Source organism: Rutilus rutilus (assembly GCF_951802725.1).
Source record: "Rutilus rutilus genome assembly, chromosome: 22".
Taxonomy (NCBI): Eukaryota; Metazoa; Chordata; class Actinopteri; order Cypriniformes; family Leuciscidae; genus Rutilus; species Rutilus rutilus.
In genome coordinates, this window is record NC_140227.1 from 12,791,554 (window position 1) to 12,810,632 (window position 19,079).

The following is a 19,079-nucleotide window of genomic DNA, read 5'->3' on the forward strand; positions in this document are numbered from 1 at the left end:
ATTGCCTGATAGGGCAGCGAGGCAACAAGTCAGCTACCTAAGCTTTCGGGCGCAGAAACCATGCAGGCCTAAAAGTGTTAACTTATTTCCTGCCAAACTAGAGTAAATATTCTGTACTAAACTATGCGCTATTGTACGTTTGTACTGTCACAAACTGAAAAATATCACTGCAATTCAGTGAAATAATAGAAATATATTATTAAAGGTCATTGTACATATGAAATCATGTGGAATCATTTAGATTTTTGCGTCTTCAAAAATCACGTGACTCGATGTCGCGTGACTCAACGCGGAAGCGAGACCAGAGTGGAAACGCTTCCCTCATTAAAAGCTTCTTGGTTGCTGCTCCCAAGTCCTCTCCGCTCTCGAAAATGGTTGTGTAAACAGATGGTCTGTAAGACACGTTGACGTCGCTACCATCGGATAGTTCTGGCGGGATATCATCATGTATCTGAGGCCTTAATTAACCGAAGAGTGTCAGCGTTATACGAGGAGGTGTTTGTCAAAAAGTAAACCGAACATACGGGTTCTTCAGAGGAAGCTCGGCTAATTTGTTAGCTTACCACTATTAGCAGACGTGCTGTGTGATATTCCACTTTTCTTTGCTTTTAAACACTCAGCTACATAGTCTGGGACATATTTCATTTCCAAACCTGAGTAAATATGATTCATTTAGCTGGTGTGAGTTAGCAAGTTTCGTTATTTTGATTGTGGTGACAGTGGGTGCAGGAGGCCTGAGTCACAATTGCAGGACAAATTGAGCCTAAAACACAATTTAACAGTCTGACATGCTCCTCTGGTCTCACGGTATATAACGTTACACGTGATCCGCAGGGGCGTCAAAGGCATTTAAGCTTTAGTAGTTTGTTAGATCGCTAGGTTATGACATGGTAGGAGTGGAAGCAGCCTTTCCCACCAACATCCTTACAAAATCCAGAATCTGTTGGGGTGTTTTGTGGTGATCTCTGAAGGTCAGTCCAGTTTTGGTGAACCAGGACCATCATCAGTGTGTGCTGATGTTGTGTGACTGGCCTGCTCAACTGGATCTGCGCAAGTTTCTGTCTGCCTGACCTCAGTTGGTCTTTCTCCTTATCAAGTTACTGAACAACGACCACCATGTCCGACAACCAGGGCAATCTGAACAACAACAACGTCCCACTGAACAACAACAATAACGGTGGGCCGAACCGGATCCGGAACCCCGCGATGAACCAGAACCCCCTGATCAACGTGAGAGACAGACTCTTCCACGCCTTATTCTTTAAGATGGCAGTGACATATGCCAGGCTCTTCCCACCATCCTTCAGACGAATTTTCGAGTTCTTGGTCTTGTTAAAGGTGAGATTTGACATTGTGAATGTGTGTTGAATCTGTTGATCACTTCCAGAAGCCCTAAACACTTTCACACTGATGTCTTTTTGAATGTTTCTCTGTTCTTACCTGTTGGGATGCATGCAGTGACAAGCTCACTAAATATCAGGGTGGATGCTGGTCATCAGCATCATTTATTTGCCAATTAACCCATGGCTTCAGGTCTTACCTGGCAACTAGATATATCATTCCTGTATATGCATATTTACTTTGCTAATGCATGTTCCTGCACTGAATCATCAGTGGACGTGATGATAAACTTTATATAATCTCTGAAATGACTTGACAGAGACAGTCCCCCTTTACCTTTTTGTTCTTGTGTCCTGTATTATTTGAAAATAACCTATTTTACTTTCTAATATGCAGTATTAATGATGTTTCATGTATATTTAATGCATTACAAATTAAATAAATGTGTATACACTAATGTTCAAAAGTTTGGGGTCGGTAAAATTTAATTTAGCCGATATGGTGCTCAAGAAACATTTCTTCTTATCAATGTTGAAAAGAGTTGTTCTGATTAATATTTATATTATTGATATATTTTTATAAAAAGCATTTTTTTTATTATCATTCTATTCATCACAGAACATAAATTATATATATGTAATTTCTAAGTTATATAAATTATATATAATTTATTTATGTACTGTGATTAATAGAAAGCTCAAAAGAAATGTTTTTTAACAAAAAATATATAATTTTTAACATACAAGTGTATCTTTGCTGATAAAACTGTTAATTTCTTTTTTTAATTTTCTCGCCCCAAACCTTTTAACATTGTAAATAAAAAAAAATGAAAAAGTACAATATTTACTCAATTCACAAATTATTTTAGCTTCACACAATGTTTAATATCCATTGAAAAGGCTGTCATCAGACTTTGGAACTGACACAAGGTGCCACAACAAGGTTAGTTGGCCAAGTGTCGTGGTTATCAGCCAATGCAGATAATCTTACAACAGATATTGGATGATTAATAAGCATGAACTGTAGAACAGCGTATTTAAAACCCCACAGGAAAGTGCAGTAGCCTATCATGATTACTTAATCATAAACTCAGAAATCACTGGGAATTATGGTTTTCAAATGTTGTTGGCATGTAGATCTGCTTCAAGAGTGACCTGTTAAGTTAGTGAGGCACCCGTGTCTCTCAGCTCGGAGTTGGAGTTCATAATCTTGCTAAATTATAAAGCTGTGAAACAATTACTGTACATAAGTTGTAGGAGATTGTTTTGGGCTGACAAATAGGGAAAGTTGGAAGGTGTTTAAAGTTTGACATTATCCAACAAAAATGTTGCATTCATAAATGTATTATTTATCTTATTTGATAAAACATATAAAAATGTGTGGCATATTAAAAATTCTAATTAAAACAATAAATGTATTTATGCATGCAATATTTACTGAAAAAATTAACTAAACATATTTGAAAACAGCAAATGTGCATTATCTATTGACACCGTTGGTAGATTCTGGATCTGAGCTATAACCCACTTTTGCTGTAACATTGCGGTCACAATTAATTGAGCAGAGTTTGCCCTACTTTCTGTTAATAAACTAAATATGTTAACATTAGAAATGTCTATGATATAATAATTTAAATAATCTCAATTTCAGTTTAACTGGAGTATAACAGAACTTTGAAAGGAGTGTTGTTTTTTTTAAATATCATATGCCATCCATCCATGTTATGGAAGTGCTATGTTTAATGCTTCGTTGCCTAAACTGGTTTGTGTGCAAAATTTTTTATTTTTTTTATTGACTCTAATTGCATGTCATTTGATTGGCAGGCATTGTTTATGCTCTTCATCCTGGCCTACATCCACATTGCGTTCTCCCGCTCTCCAATCAACTGCCTGGAGCATGTGCGGGAGAAATGGCCCCGCGATGGCATCCTGCGTGTGGAGATCCAGCGCAACTCCAGCCGCGCACCCATCTTTCTTCAGTTCTACGAGACGGAGGGAATCCAAGGGCTCGTGAAGGAATCGGAGGAGGACGGAAGTGAAACCAGACAGCCAGTGTTGCCGGCAGACGCTGAAGAGGAAGAAGAGATGACCATGGAGATGTTTGACAACAGCACAGTACGGGTGAGATTACCAGGAAAACAAGCATTAAAAGGATAAATCACTCAAGAATTGAACGTTTATTTGACTCATTGTTCAAAACTAATTTATGTTTTCGGTGAAACACAAGAGAAAGGGCCTTCTGGCAGCTCTTTTCTATTAATTAATATGAAAATAAGAGAATATAGCATGCAATGTACCAAACAGTGAAATAACAGTTATTTCTAATTTAATTTTATATTTATGTTAATTAAGTTTTATTGTAGTTGTAATTTAAATAATATAATATTATGTCACTTTTATTATAATTATGTACTATTAACTCCAACTAACAATAACCTACAATAAGTGAAATATATATATATAGTTAAAATAATATAATATAATATGTTATAATTAGGACTGTCAACGTTAACGCACATGTGTAATTGACTCATTAATGTAATTTATGTCACACAGTTGACTGTTTAATGTTTGAAACTACCTTTCTCAGCTGAATAAAGCAAACTAGCGTCTTGCTAGTAAAGTTTTAATGGATGAGGATTGTAATCAAGGTAAAAACGATTGCAGTGACGTAAAGGAGTTTTACAGTAAGCATGCGTCAGTCCGTTATATTGATGCGCAAACAAACTGTTTATGTGCGCTCTCGACTTACTAATCGTACATTGTATTTATGCACAGACACATTTTAGTACATTCTGAAATGTCATTTTTATTCCACACACAGGAAAAATATTTTGATTTGTCATATGTTTAGTATGATCCGTGTACTGTAGTAGGTATTTGCAGTCTGGTCAAGGCGGTTGGTTTAGGGGTTTTTGGTATATCAATGTGGTCCTGTTCGGTATCGCAACTTGACGTGTCTAAAATGCAAACAAGCTCTTTGCTGTTGCACTGTACACAAAGACACCTTTGGAAAAAAGCTTGAGGAAAATACAGTTTTGTAAGAATCACCCTTCAATTTACTTTGCTCTAGGGATGCACCGATACCACTTTTTTCCAGAACTAGTCCGATACCGATACTTCAATTTTTTGTACTTGCTGATACCAATACATGTTTTCACTGCATTTGCAATTTTTTTTTAATATTTTAAATATATAAAGTAGAGAAACCAAAAGAAGATGAATCATATTAGTTGGCTTAATATGTTTAGCAAATATATATTTCCTTCAGTAATTTAATGCTTAAGAATGTTCAAATGTATTGTATGAGCCTCTGTTACTTTCACTGTTCGTATCGTATTTTATCTATCGTTTAATAGCACAGCACATATTTACAGCTGCTATGGTACTAATCATTAATAAAATAAGAACAAATAATCAAATTACAAATAGCACAAGTAAATACAATAGAACAAAGAAAAGCTACAAATGAAATAAACTGTTTTGGGGGGTTTTCAGGTAGGTCTAACAGTAGTTTTTATGTACATAATTTGAATAAAGTAATCAAATGTGAAATAATACTGCATATTCACCACTGTATAAATTAAATATAGATTAATCTTTATAAAGTTATGAAAGTTATTCAGTCACGAGCAGTGAGTGATTTTTGTAGTTTGATTAACAGTAAAGAAACAAAAACACAGCAGCAGGTTTATTAGGCTGCTGTCCCTTTAAGACTGAATAGTATATATTACATCTGCTACTACTAATAATAACAATAACCACTTATTATTACTATTTTTACTTCTAAGTTATATAAATGATATAGTATCATTTAATAGAATTTATTATATATAATATTAACTACACAATTTAAGTCTGGTCCTTCGGTAAAAACTTAAAAACAGAAAATTATAGATATATAGTATTTTTTTTAGAGATGCACCGATTACAATTTTCTAGGCCGATTCCGATTTCCGATTTTTCACTGAGTTTGACCTGCCGATACCGATTTTAGCCGATTCCGATTTAATTTTTTTCTAACCACTTTACAGCACACACAAATATTTATTTTCCATCTTTTCTTTAACCCTTTCACGCGTAAGTTTAAAATATTCTAACTGACACCCCCACCCCCCGAGTGAGTTTTTTCGCGAACGTTCCCTTTAATGTTTCCATGGCGACGCGTCACGCGATACACCGCAGCCACAATAAAACTGTATGACAGATGTGTCGCTTTTATTTCACTTTTCCTTTTTTATTCAAAATATTCACAAACTTGCTTACCATGTCATCAACTAGCCTATCTGATATTCCGATTCTCAAATACGTGTAAGTGAGTGTGTTTGGTCGTTTAAAAACCTTTAATCTTGATCTATAATGAGATGGGCGCCGCAATGTTGTCCTGTCAGTCGGATTTACAGCACGTGAATTCATCCGTTTCTCCGAAATAAATGCAAGAAAGTGGCCGGTGAACTGAGAAGAATAGAGTAAACTTTATAGTTACTTCCACTATGTTTGTCTGATATGAATAACACACATGTCGGCAAATTATATTTGAATAGATTGTTATTGCTGCTTCCACAGACATCAGTGTGTGTTTTACAAACTCCAAATGTATTGTTTTAATCGTGCTTATGTGTATTTAAATATCTGAAACCTAAAATAAACATTATGAGGTTGAAAACACTGCTTAGTTGTGCCATAACAGCGCTGAACGCGTCCGACTCTGGCTCAGCGCCAGGCAGCCAACGCGCGAAAGCACAGTTTGAATCTGGCAGTTATGCGACGTCACTGAACATCTAAATGTGGCACCGCACCGTACTCTCATGGGCACAGACATACAAATCTCATATATGAGACCGTACCGCTCAAAAGGTTAATCATGCGGCGCCCGAGTGCATTTGACCGGCATAAAATCGGCTATGTCAGACTGACCGGCCGGTCGCCGGTCATGGCCGATCACGTGAAAATCGGCCAATTCCGGTCACCAGCCGATCAATCGGTGCATCTCTAATTTTTTTGTGAATCATTCCATTTAAAGGGACCCTTCTCCAGATCTTTCTGACAGTGCCCTCTCTCTCGCTCTCTCTCGCTCGCACACATGCAGTTTGAGCTGGACATCGAGCCGCGGCTGAATCCATCGATGAGCGGCGGTGTTCCTGGCTCCAGCCTGAATGAATCCCAGGATCTGTCCTTCAGCCAGGCCCCCTCTAAAGGTATGCAGCCGCTGAGGGAGACTGTCTCCGAGATTGAGATGCTAACTCGAGCAGGTAAACATCTCAAATACGCCCTACTCCGTAGCCATCTGGTCCTTCTCCTCTTCCTCCTGTGTGAATTCATTCCCTCTCCTCCCTCCATCCAGTGCAGCCCTCCTCGCTTCCCCTGGTCAGATTTCCTTTCTATTCCCACATTCCTTTATTACCTTACCCTTTTCTAAGGCCACATGTGCTGCGTCACACACCATTGACTGTAGTAAGATATAATATATAAGTGTCACTAAATCAGGACAGTACAAATGAGTTATTTTGTGTAATATACACAAAGTATTTCATACTGGTTTGGAACAACTTGATGGTGAGTAAATGATGAAAGAATTTTCAGTTTTTGGGTGAACTATCCCTTTAAAAGGACATTTATCAAAACATTTTCTGTAACTAGAAAAGATTGATGACAATATAATCAGTGTATATATTTTTTTTGTTTTAATACAGACACTTTACAGACCTTATGCGCCAGAGAAACGAGGGTGCCGCCATCTTTAGAATATTGTCTTTGAACTTCCGTTTTTGCGGTCGCTCTGTATATTCCTATGGCATTGCTGACCAGGAGTAATTAGCTTTTGAAGTGGATTTACTTAATGTAAAGTTAACGAAAGTTATCATGAGGATTGTAATGTTTAAAGCAGATGTCTTAACAAATGTCAGTAGACCGGGAAGATTTTAAAACGAGCCGTTCATTCATAAATACGCAAGATCACTGTGAAAATACAGACCGGAAGTCAAAAGACAACGAGCGCAGCGCTGAAAAAGGGCGGAGCTACATAAGGTCTATAACATTCTACCATTGGTGTGAAGTGACAGATTTTTAGATTAATGGTAGAACTTCTAAATTCAGTGAAATGTTGTCAGCATTGATCAGTGTTTGTTTTTGTGCAGTGTGGCCCCAAGAAGAGTATATTGTGGAATATTCTCTGGAATATGGTTTCCTTCGGCTGTCTCAGGCCACACGTCAGCGACTCAACATCCCTGTTATGGTGGTGACCCTGGGTGAGTACATCATACCTTCCAGGACATCAACAGAAAACCTGCCCATACCCACAATCCTCTTTTCCCACAAAATAGAATATTCTTGGTAATGTTCACCCACAAAATTTAAATTGTAGTTGTTTACTGACCTTCATGCTGTTTGAGGGATAGTCCACCCCAAAATTTCTAGGGGTTCCCCCGCCAAAAGATTTTTCTAGTGGACTAGTAGTCATTCATTTAAGCGATTAGTCGACTAATCACATGTTTATATTATCAATTGACTTCCATTGTGTGGACGAAAAATACAGTGGAAGTCAATGGGAACTGAGCATTCTTCAAAACGTCATATTTTGTGTTCCGCTTTAGAAAGTAAGGCATACATGTTTGGAACAACATGAGGGTGAGTAAATGATGATTGAATTGTTTTGTTTTTTGGGTTTTTTTTCCAGTGGACTGTCCCTTTAACAGCCCCAGTCCTCATTGCATTTCATAGTATTGAATAGGGTTGCAGGATATTCTTCAGAATGTGACTTTTGTTTTTAATGGAATGGTCATACAAGTTTTCAATGATATGAGAGTGAGTAAAAAAACAATTTATTTTTTGGTGAACTGTTCCAATAAGACAAATATACAGGGGTTGGACAATGAAACTGAAACACCTGGTTTTAGACCACAATCATTTATTAGTATGGTGTAGGGCCTCCATTTGTGGCCAATACAACATTAATTCGTCTTGGGAATGACAGATACAAGTCCTTCACAGTGGCCAGAGGGATTTTGAGCCATTCCTTTTCCAGAACAGTGGCCAGGTCACTGATGCTGGTGGAGGAAAATGCGTTCTGACTTGCTCAGCCCATTGCAGCCCAACCCATCATTGATCCACCCCCGTGCTTCACTCTGGGCAGCAACAGTCCGGATGTGAAGCCTCATTGGGGCTCTTCCACACCGTAACTCTCACGGTTGTGGGAAAGACAGTAAAAGTGGACTCATCAGAGAACAGTACGTGTTTCACATTGTCCACAGCCCAAGATTTGCACTGTTTGCACCAATAAAACCAACATTTGGCATTGGCACGAGTGACCAAAGGTTTGATTATAGCAGCTCGACCATGAAAAGTCTCTGTGGAGCTTCAGACGAACAGTTTTGGTTGAAACAGGAGAGTCGATTTCCGCATTTAATTCTGCAGTGAGTTGGGCAGTTGTGGTTTTATGTTTTTTGGATACAATCAGGGTTAGTACCTTGATATCCCTTTCAGACAGATTCCTGTTGCGTCAACAGTTACTCCTGTTGGATGTGGTTCGTCCTATGTGGTGGTATGCCATCATTACCCTGGATACCATAGCTTTCGATACACCGCAAAGACTTGCTGTCCATGTTACAGATCAGCCAGCAAGACGCACACCAAAACTTTATCCTCTTTTGAACTCTTGATATGTCTCCCATTATGTTGTGTGTGGATTGCTATTGCTCTGCTGATTCAACCTTCAAACTTCTGCAGTTTTATTGTCCAACTGCTGTATTTAACTTTTTTTTTAAAGAAATGCATTGTGTCAGTTAGTACTGTTGTGTAGTAACCATAATCTCTCTCGGTCTGTCTGCAGACCCCATGAAGGATCAGTGCTTTGGAGATGGTTTCAGTCGCTTCCTCCTAGACGAATGCCTGGGTTATGATGATATCCTGATGTCCAGTGTGAAGGCTTTAGCAGAGAATGAGGAAAACAAAGGTAAATTAGTTCTCTCTCTCCCAAAAATTTTTTTTTGATGATGGTATAACTATGACATGAGAATGTGATTTGCTTGTTTTTAGGGTTCTTGAGAAACGTGGTCTCTGGAGAACACTACCGTTTTGTCAGTATGTGGATGGCCCGTACCTCGTACCTAGCAGCCTTTGTAATCATGGTTATCTTTGTGAGTACTTATACTTTACTACCACTGCACTACAGACTAGAGTGCTTGTTAGTGATTGGATTGTAGGTGTGATATCATCACATTACTTCAGTTTGTGCACTTAGGCAATTAGTCGTCAATTTAATCATTCTCATGACTTTTTGTAAGTGGAACATTAGGTGAAATTTTAACAATGTTCTAGTTAACTTTTTTTTTCTCCACGCAATTACAATGAATACTACAAAGTGGCCCAGATGAATGAATGATACAAAATGTTATATCATTGCTTTAAGTTAGAAGCTTGTGACATAATCAGTAGTCAGTTTGGGGAAAGAATGATTAATTCACAAATTTGCAGTACCGTAAATAACCAAAATTTTGTTTTTCATTTGACTCGCATGAACATATGACTTCAGAAAACGCTGCATATGTTGCACAAGTCACATGGACAACATTCAACATGAAATGTTTTGAATGCTTTTTTGGAGCTTGATAGCCCTGGGTTATGATTCACTTTCTTAAAAAATGATCAGGATATTCTTAAAAAATGTACTTTTTTGGGATTCATTAAATATAGAAAGTCATATTGGTGAGTAAATGATGACAGACCTGTCATTTTTGTGTGAACTATCCTTTTGAGTCACTTGGACCATGGAGTGATGCTAATACGACACTGAATAAAATGCAAAATTCCATCATCCACAAGTCTTTTTTTTTTCTTCTGTTTCAGACTCTGTCCGTTTCCATGCTGCTGCGGTACTCACACCACCAGATTTTTGTCTTTATAGGTAGGCTCCCGTCAGCCTCTCAGATCTTTACCACTGCATCAGCATCTATGATCATCTTCCAAGACAAAGTTCATAAATATTACATTTTTCTCTCTGATTTCCTCTGTCTCAGTGGACCTTCTCCAGATGTTGGAGATGAACATGACCATTGCCTTCCCTGCCGCCCCTCTTCTCACTGTCATCCTAGCTCTTGTGGGTAGGTAGAGATCACTGCTGGGGTTTTGGAAAGATGTTCTCTTTGTGTCTGCTATCAACCTGTTAATTTATTGACTTCATACCATAACCACATGATAGTTTCTTATCAAAACATTTTATGAAGGTTGTTTGAACTTAAATGCCTCTTTTTGATCCTGTCTGTAGGGATGGAGGCCATCATGTCTGAGTTTTTCAATGACACAACCACTGCCTTCTACATCATCCTCATTGTTTGGTTGGCGGACCAATATGATGCCATCTGCTGTCACACCAACACAAGCAAGCGCCACTGGCTTAGGTATGTTACCTCACCAACACAGGTAAATGCCAATGGCTCAGACTCTTCTGATGTTTTACATTCGTTTTGCATTTACATTTATGCATGTGGCAGACGCTTTCATACAAAGCGTCTTGTATTGCATTGAAGATAAACATTTTATCAGTTCATGCATTCCCTGGGCAAGGGACCGTGGCAATGCTAGCTCCATTCTCTACTGTTTGAGCTAAGGAAAGCTGCAGACGTTTTACAGCTTGATTAGTTTCACACAGACTTGAATTCATTGTGCTTAGTAGGGCCCTATAAACTTCTGTTTTATTTTTGCCCAAATTTCATGAAACTTTTTTCAAAATCAACTTTTTTTTTTTTTTTATCGTTGAATTAAATGTGATAAAAATCATGTCTAATTAATTCAAATCATTAAACTTATACAATTTAACAACAATTTATTAAAAGTTAAACAAAAAAAAATAAAAAAAAATTTAGGACCCTATGAATACGAAGTTCAGTTTTATTTTTCCCAAATTGTGTTCCAGTTTTTATTTTTTATTAAATTGTATTAATCAAAAAGAATGTCTAATCAATTGAATTCATACAACTTAAACAACTTAATTCATACAATTCTTTTTTTTAAACAATAATAGGGCACTATGAAGTGTTTACTTTTTTTACTTTTTTTGAGGAAATTCTGTTGTCTGTTAATTTTCCAGGATTTATGATTTAATACAAATGTATCAAAAACCGATCAGATGAAGGCATAACACATTTTAAAAAGATTATATAAATTTGTAATGTAATCAAATGAAAATAAATGCCTTTTTTGGCAAACAAAATGCTGTACAACAGTGGTTCACTGTTCAAATTAAACCATGGAAGAAAAATTGTGTGTTTATTCCTTAAAGTTTTCTTAATTTTATTTGTATTATATAATTACTTTGAGAGGTACATTCTACTGTACAATAGCAATATACATTGTGCTCCAAATTATAATGCAAGTGACATCACTGTGATTTCACTACAATACACATTCAGATTTTAGATTTTTAAAGAAATTGTTTGTTTTATTTCTAATATCTTTTTAGATAACTGGTATCAATCTCAGACAGGTTTGTTAAATAGTTTGCCGGGTCTTTTTGGGTAAATGGAAAACCTTCTTAAAGAGGTTGTTCCACATTATTAAGCAAGTCACCGTTCTCATGCAACATGGGGAGGAAGATCTGTCTGAAGCTGAAAAGCATGAATGCTTCAATGTCTTGTAAAAGGCATGAAAATAACTGATAAAACTGAATAGAAAATGTCGAACTATCAAAAGATTTGCCAGTGATTTAGAGCACAGAACTCGGTCAGTTAAAGACTTAAGGAAAGTTTCTGTCTAACTAATTAATTGTATTAATAGGGCATCTATTTAAAAAAAACACTGTTGAGTAGGAAACGGGTATTTGAAGCCATTGGTGTCTCTGGAGTCCCAAGAACCTCTCCATGCAGGCTGGCAGTTGTGTATAAAGTAAAGTTGCATTTCAGCAACCCCTGACTAAAGCTCACAAAGAGAAACATTTACATTGGGTTTTGAATAGGGGTGTGCACGATTATTCAATCTGTAATTATTATTCGAATTTTGCTTCATATGCTGCTTTGCTGTCCCAGTGAAATCCTAAGTACGCAAACTAAAACTCACAGTTATAACTGAATACACTGGGTGGCGCTGTGGAGCTTGTTAACAAGTTGATTATATTTGATCACAGAATGTCTTCATCTGCCTCTAGGCACAGCAAAGTATGGAATTACATTGATCAAAATGATTACTTGGATTAAAATGGATCAATATATAAATATCACCACCATGAAATCCAAACTCTAGTCGAATGGGGAAAGACAGCTGTAGATAGTAGATAATATGATTCCTTTAAGTTTCGACGGGGGAGACTGGTTTAAGAACAGAAAACACAAAGTGCTGTAAGAAACTTTGCTTAGCACACTGTTATCTTTGTGTCCCTTCAACGTCTGTCAGTGGAGTGCATTTTCTCTGCACCCGGCCTTATTGTTTTCAGGCTGAGGAGCCAACTTTCATCCGAGCATGTGGATATTCTCCTTTTGTTCTCAACATGAACATGTGAAACAATATAAACACGATAACCATATGCTGACTCAAGTGTATTCGTACGTTCTGCACAATAACTGTCTGCTTTATTAGCTTTTATTTTATTTCCTTTCGCTCTGCTTCAGCGTAAATGCTTTTGTTCTATTTTTATTTTTATTTTGTTTACACACATTGTTTAATGTTTTCAACTAAAAGAAAATCTCAAGATATAATGTAAGCTTGTGTATATTTATTTAGATCATAAGCTTGTTCAGAAATGGTGACAAAAACGTAATGATTAAAAAATAATGTTTTTCTTGTTAAACCTCATTCAAATAAACGTATATTCCAATATTCATTTTTTTAGAAGCACAAATATTTGAATACAATATATTTAGAAAAATGCCCATCTCTAGTTTTGAAATGTATGAAGACTCATTTTAAAATAGCTTTAATCATTGACTAATGCCGTACTACAATGGACGGTCTAGATCAGGGATGAAGTTTAAACAGTGGCAATTTAGGATTGACGTTTCCTATCCCTGGTCTAGATAGATGGATTTCTGGATGGTTGATTTATGGCCACCCCGTTCCAACAATCAGCAATGGGTGATGATTTGGGCTGGAATATTGGGAAGTGAGATTGAAGGTCCCTTTAGGGTCTCTGAGGGTGTCAAAATGACTAGCAATATACGTATGTGAAGTTTATAACTGACCATTTTCTGCTATAAAAAGAAGAATAGTGCCTTCTGAAATAAAAGGATTTTCATTCAGGACAACGCACTATCCCATGCTGCAAAAAAACACTAAAGCAATAAAACTGTTTAAAAATGTGTTTCTACACCCACTGTGAACGTTTCTCTTTGTGAGAATTGGTTAGGGGTGGTTAAAGCTGCTCCAGTGGCTTTAAATAGCGGTTTGCTGCTCAACAGTGGCTTTTTTATAATTTTTTTATAGCTGCCCTTTTAATACAATTAATTTGTTTTGCAGAAACTTTCCTTAAGTCTTTATCTGACCGAGGGCTCTAAATCTCACAAATCTTTTGATAGTTCGATAATCTCTGTTCAGATTTCATGAAATATTAGTTTTTATGCCTTTTGCGAGACATTGCACTATCCCATGCTTTTTATCTTCAGAAAGATCTTTCTTCATCCCCATGTTGCATGAGAATGGTGATTTCCTTAATGATGTGGAACAACCTCTCAAAGTAGGTTTTCCATTTACCCAAGAAGACCTGGCAAACTGTTTAACTGACCTGTCTGAGATTGATACCAGTTATCTAACACGATATGAGAAATATAACAAACAAACACTTTCTCTGAAAAACTAAAATCTTAATGTTCATTGCACTGGAATTCTACTGATATGTCACTTGCATAATAATTTTGAACAGTGTATTTCTGTCCTTTTTTTTTTTTTTTATTAAATGGTGAAATCCTTGTGAAGTGACTTTAAAGCATAAACACTTTAAAGATGAAGTTCATGTGGAGTGTAATGATAGTTGACGGCAGACACTGAAAACACCACAAGCATCACACATGCTTGAGTATGTGTAGTTGACGAAATCGCACCGTTAATTTACATAGAGACATGCACACTTCGTATTTAAAGTCTTTTCAGTTAAATATTCTCAGATAGTAGTGCAAATCATAATTTAAGTGTACAGCCCTACTTTTGATTTATGCATCCAAAATTTGTCTCAACTCCATTCCACGTTATACAGTAAATTCCATTTTTATGACTGGATTGCGCAATTCTGTCTTTGTTTTCAGCAACACGGAAATCATAGGGCCCTAGTTTTGTAAACAAAGATATTTGGAAATTAAGCCACCTTTCCACTATCTCCAGCATTCACATACTCTCCATGCTCCACACAGCTCCCGTACTACCATCCTTTGGAAAGGGTCTGTTGCTTGTTGTTTATCGGAGATAGGGAAATGGCGACTGTAGGTTGACTCTACTTGGATCAGCCTTTTAAAAACTGAACTTAAGTGGTGTATATTATCTCTGTTCCAAAACTTAGTGAGCTGCCTACCTATTCAGCATCATAGGTATGCAGCTGATAACTAAGATAAGTTAGCTATTTTGTTTGATTAATATAATTTTCTGAATTGTTCTTTGGCGTAAACAAAGTCAACATTTTGGTCAAAGAAGTCAAAGAATTTGGTCCCATTCTCTTCGACTTCAAATGTTGAAGAGAATGGGACCAAATTCTTTATGCCTGCCTTGAAGTATCATGTTGTTAACTTAAGCGGATATAGGGTGACGTTAGAGTCGCAACGTAAGGAATATTGTTTCCGGGTCCACGCCTCTACTGTCCAAGCATAAAAAGAGGTTTATGAGCACTTTTTATTCATATCATACATTTAAGCTGAACATTTAAAACCTCATCTAAAGCATCTCTTGTGCTGTTTTTCAGGTTTTTTTATCTGTATCACTTTGCCTTCTATGCGTATCATTACCGCTTTAATGGCCAGTACAGCAGCTTGGCTCTGGTCACTTCCTGGCTCTTCATTCAGGTATCGTATTTCTGAATTTTTTTTTTAATGTAATTCTGAAATCTGTGGATTTGTATGGAATTGTTTGTTGCTCATGGGCTTTTTTGTTTTCGTCTTCCACAGCACTCAATGATCTATTTTTTCCACCACTATGAGCTGCCAGCCATCCTGCAACAGATCCGGATCCAGGAGATGCTGCTTCAGAACCAGCAGGTGGGCCAAGGAAACCAGACTGCATTGCAGGACAATCTTAACAACAACACTAGCAATGCTGTGCCCCCCGGCCAGGGTAACGCAGCCGCTAATGCGAACGTTAACGGTCAGGACCGGCAAGCCGCTCAGGAACAACCTCAGCTTGAAACCCACAACGGATTGGTGGTAAATCCCGGTCTGCCCATCGACCCATCCAGTTCCGACCTAGACTGGATGGCTGAGATTGCCATTGGCCCAGACGTTCTGTCCGTTACACACCTGGGCGAGACTCTTTTGGAGCCGGGAGGGATCCAGCAGCCGATGTCGTCCGGGACAGGTGTAACAGAGCTGTACAGTCTTAGCACAGCAGTAGAGAACCAAGACGGAAACATTAGCGCAGCCAACGCTCCTGCGGTTGACATGAAGGGCCGGGGTTGCGCTCAGGGTCTGGGGCCCCCTTGTGGCGGAGGTGGGCAGGTGGAATCTGAAACGAATCCCACTTCCTCCCCAATGACCTCACACACAGACTGCAAAGTTGCAGAAATGCGCATGGGTGCCACAGACTGGGACGACAAGGCAAAGAACAAAAGCGAGAGCTCGGACTCCCACTCCGCCCCGGCTTGAGTTGCGCACTCGGTCTCCCCCAATCGGAACAAATGAATCCACGCTCTGCAGTCGCCACCCCTCTCTGTAAATTAATCCAGAAGGCATCAAGAGGAGAAGCTGTGATGGAGCTTTATTTAATTACATCCTGGAAACCTCCAACGTGAACATGAGGAGGGCAGAGGCAGACTTCCGCCATCTAGTCATATTCTTAAGAGTAAATACACAGTGAATTGTCAAAATGATGCCATGTTGTGAGGGTGTGATCATTTGGAGACTTTACATGTGAATATTTTTTCTTTCTTTCTTTCTTTTTTTTTTTTTTAGATGATTGGAGCTTTTAATACAGGGAGTATTCCGTTTGAAATGTGATGTATCGCTCAATTATGGTACTTTTTGTGGCTCCTGATTATGGAGCTACAGGTGTCAGCAGGCCACATGAGCGGCAATCTTGCTTTAAATCCAAATACACATCACACTTTGCACATCTTGTGCGAGGGTTATTTTGGCTCTTTCCATTCCTCTAATGATAACATTAACGCTGCGTACTTACAGCAGTGGAAATTCATTTAGAATGACGTTTTGGTCCCTACTACTTTCGTTCACTACAGCAAGCCACCAAAATGTTCCTTATCTAGCTCATGCCGGTGTGTTCAGGTATGCTATTATCATATGCATGGAGCAGTTTGACCAATGAATTTGATGCTATTCATGGTCAGAGTGCTCTGATGTTGATATATAGGTTGGACTGCCAGTCAAAGAAGTGGACAGGTGTGACGACAGAATCCTTATACTCAGAATAAGTCCTCCTTCAACATGATCCTCTTTGAAAACTGTCATGGGGTCATTTCTGTGTTTTCTAATCCTCATCAAGAGACATTTGTTCTTGTGGTTAGTTTAGCAGACGTTTTCGTCTTTTGCACGATCTCATCAGAGTCTTTGGTTTTTCTTCAGGTCAAGTCTGGCTTTGAGAGAGCGGGTGTATAGATTATTGCCTTATGCTTCTAAAACCGAACATTAACCTTGTATTTCCAACTTTAGGAAGTACATTGGTGTCGATAGCCTTACCAGAGGCTTCAAAGCTGCAGTAGAGAAAAAAAAGTCATGGGACAGGACAACTAAAGCAAGAGTGAACTTGTCGTTACATGTAACAGATATTATTTAGAATCAGACGTAAGCAGTGAATGTCAGACTGTTAAATTCACAGCTTAGCGGCCCTTCAGCTAAAGTCACTGATCCAGAAGTCCATTGTCTTTTCATATTATGCTTTTGTAGTGGTTTGTCCATGTGTTTGACTTAAGATGGGTGGCTGTCCAATGACAGGACAAGTTTGTTTATCTACATGACCATATGTAAAATCTTTACTAAAAGTAAGAGAACAAATAAAGAAATATCTTGTTGTCTGTTGTGACATAGGACTGTGGACGGGGGAAGGTCATTTAAAGGCTATGCAACAATATGGCAGGCTTCCAGGCTCTGGACTTTTTTTTTTCTTTTCTTTTTTTTTTCTTCAAATTGTGCAATATTTTGTGAGGCTCAGATCCATAAAGGATTCCAGGTCTAAAAGAGTGATTTATGGTTTTCTGATCAGTTCCTCATTATTATATATTTTTTTTTCCTGTGCCTATTTGCCATTGTCAGAGGAAGCAGATGATTGTAGTGTTTAGATTGTGTAGGATGTCTAGACAGAATCTGGAATAAAAAATTCTCAGTTCTGTGATAAACTCGATTCCATGTCATTCAAATGTATTTAACTGTAATGTTTAAAAAAAACTGCATAAAGAGACAAAATTAATTTCCATTTTGAATCTTTTGTTTGTGGTTATTTTTTATATCTTTCAGGCATGTTCTATGAATAGGGAACATATTAATTGTTTTAAACCCAAATTGTCTGGACCAGCTGGAGGTCTTAACTCTATTAAAATTAATTGTTGGATCAGGAAAAAATCAAACCATTTAAAATATTTATTAACAATATTTATTCAAATATTTAATGTTACTGCATATTGAAATAACTACTGTTACTGCAGCGACCTCATTTTGACATTTTCCACGACATGGTGAGAAGACGAGATTAAATAAGGATACTATACATATTTTAGCATCAACTAAATTTCATCAGTAAATACAAACCAACATTTGACTTTTTTATTTTATTTTTGTAACCTATTCATGGAAAGTACCTTGCTTCTTTGCTTAAGAAACTGCAACATAATGCTAAAATCTCAGACAGAAAGTGTCATGCGATGTATTTTTCAAAGTTGCGTTTCTGTATCATATACTTGAAAGGGAATTGTAACATTGCACAAATAAAACTAAATTTTCAAATAACGGGAAAGTTTACTAACCAACATTTGACTTCAGTTGAGATTTTTTATTTAGGCGTTTAAATTTGCAGCTCTGTTACCTCCGTTTAAAGAGGTGTGTCCCAGTACTTTTGTCCATTTAGTGGGTGTGTGTGTGTGTATGTATATATATATACACACACACGCACACACACACACACACACTAAATGGACAAAAGTACTGGGACACACCTCTTCACTATTGAATTTAGGTTTTTCAATCAGACCCATTGCCAAGGGTGTATAAAATCAAGCTTCTAGTCATGGAAACTACGTTTACAAAAATCTGTGAAAAAAAAGTGTCGTTCTGAGGAGCTCAGTGAATTCAAGCATGGTACTGTGATAGGATGTCGCCTTTGCAATAAATCAGTTAACGAAATTCCATCCCTATTAAGATATTCCACGGACAACTGTAAGTGGTTTTATCGGAAAGTGGAAGTGTTTAACAGCAGCATCTTAGCTTTGAAGCAGAAGACCACGTAAGGCTCACTTACTACCAGTGAAGGGAAATCTTAATTCTTCAGCATACCAAGACATTTTGGACAATGCTAGGCTTCTAAATTTGTGGGAACAGTCTGGAGAAGGCCATTTTCTATTCCAGCATGACTGTGCCCCATTGCACAAACCAAGGTCCATAAAGACATGGTTGG

At 37.6% G+C, this 19,079-nt stretch overlaps 1 protein-coding gene across 2 annotated transcripts; it reads left to right on the forward strand.

Annotated features, from left to right (window-relative positions):
* The first annotated feature begins 281 nt into the window (after positions 1-281).
* Positions 282-17,885, forward strand: tmem259 (transmembrane protein 259). Of its 2 annotated transcripts, none has more exons than XM_084394510.1 (11): positions 282-1,338; positions 3,165-3,461; positions 6,430-6,592; positions 7,478-7,588; positions 9,169-9,291; positions 9,375-9,475; positions 10,185-10,242; positions 10,355-10,438; positions 10,603-10,735; positions 15,211-15,310; positions 15,413-17,885. In XM_084394510.1, the coding sequence occupies exons 1-11, from the start codon at positions 1,117-1,119 to the stop codon at positions 16,103-16,105; spliced, it is 2,085 nt and encodes a 694-aa protein (XP_084250636.1). In that variant the 5' UTR covers positions 282-1,116; the 3' UTR covers positions 16,106-17,885. The 2 variants fall into 2 exon arrangements, with proteins under 2 accessions (XP_084250636.1, XP_084250637.1); XM_084394511.1 differs by having other exon boundaries at positions 6,430-6,538.
* Positions 17,886-19,079: the final 1,194 nt, after the last annotated feature.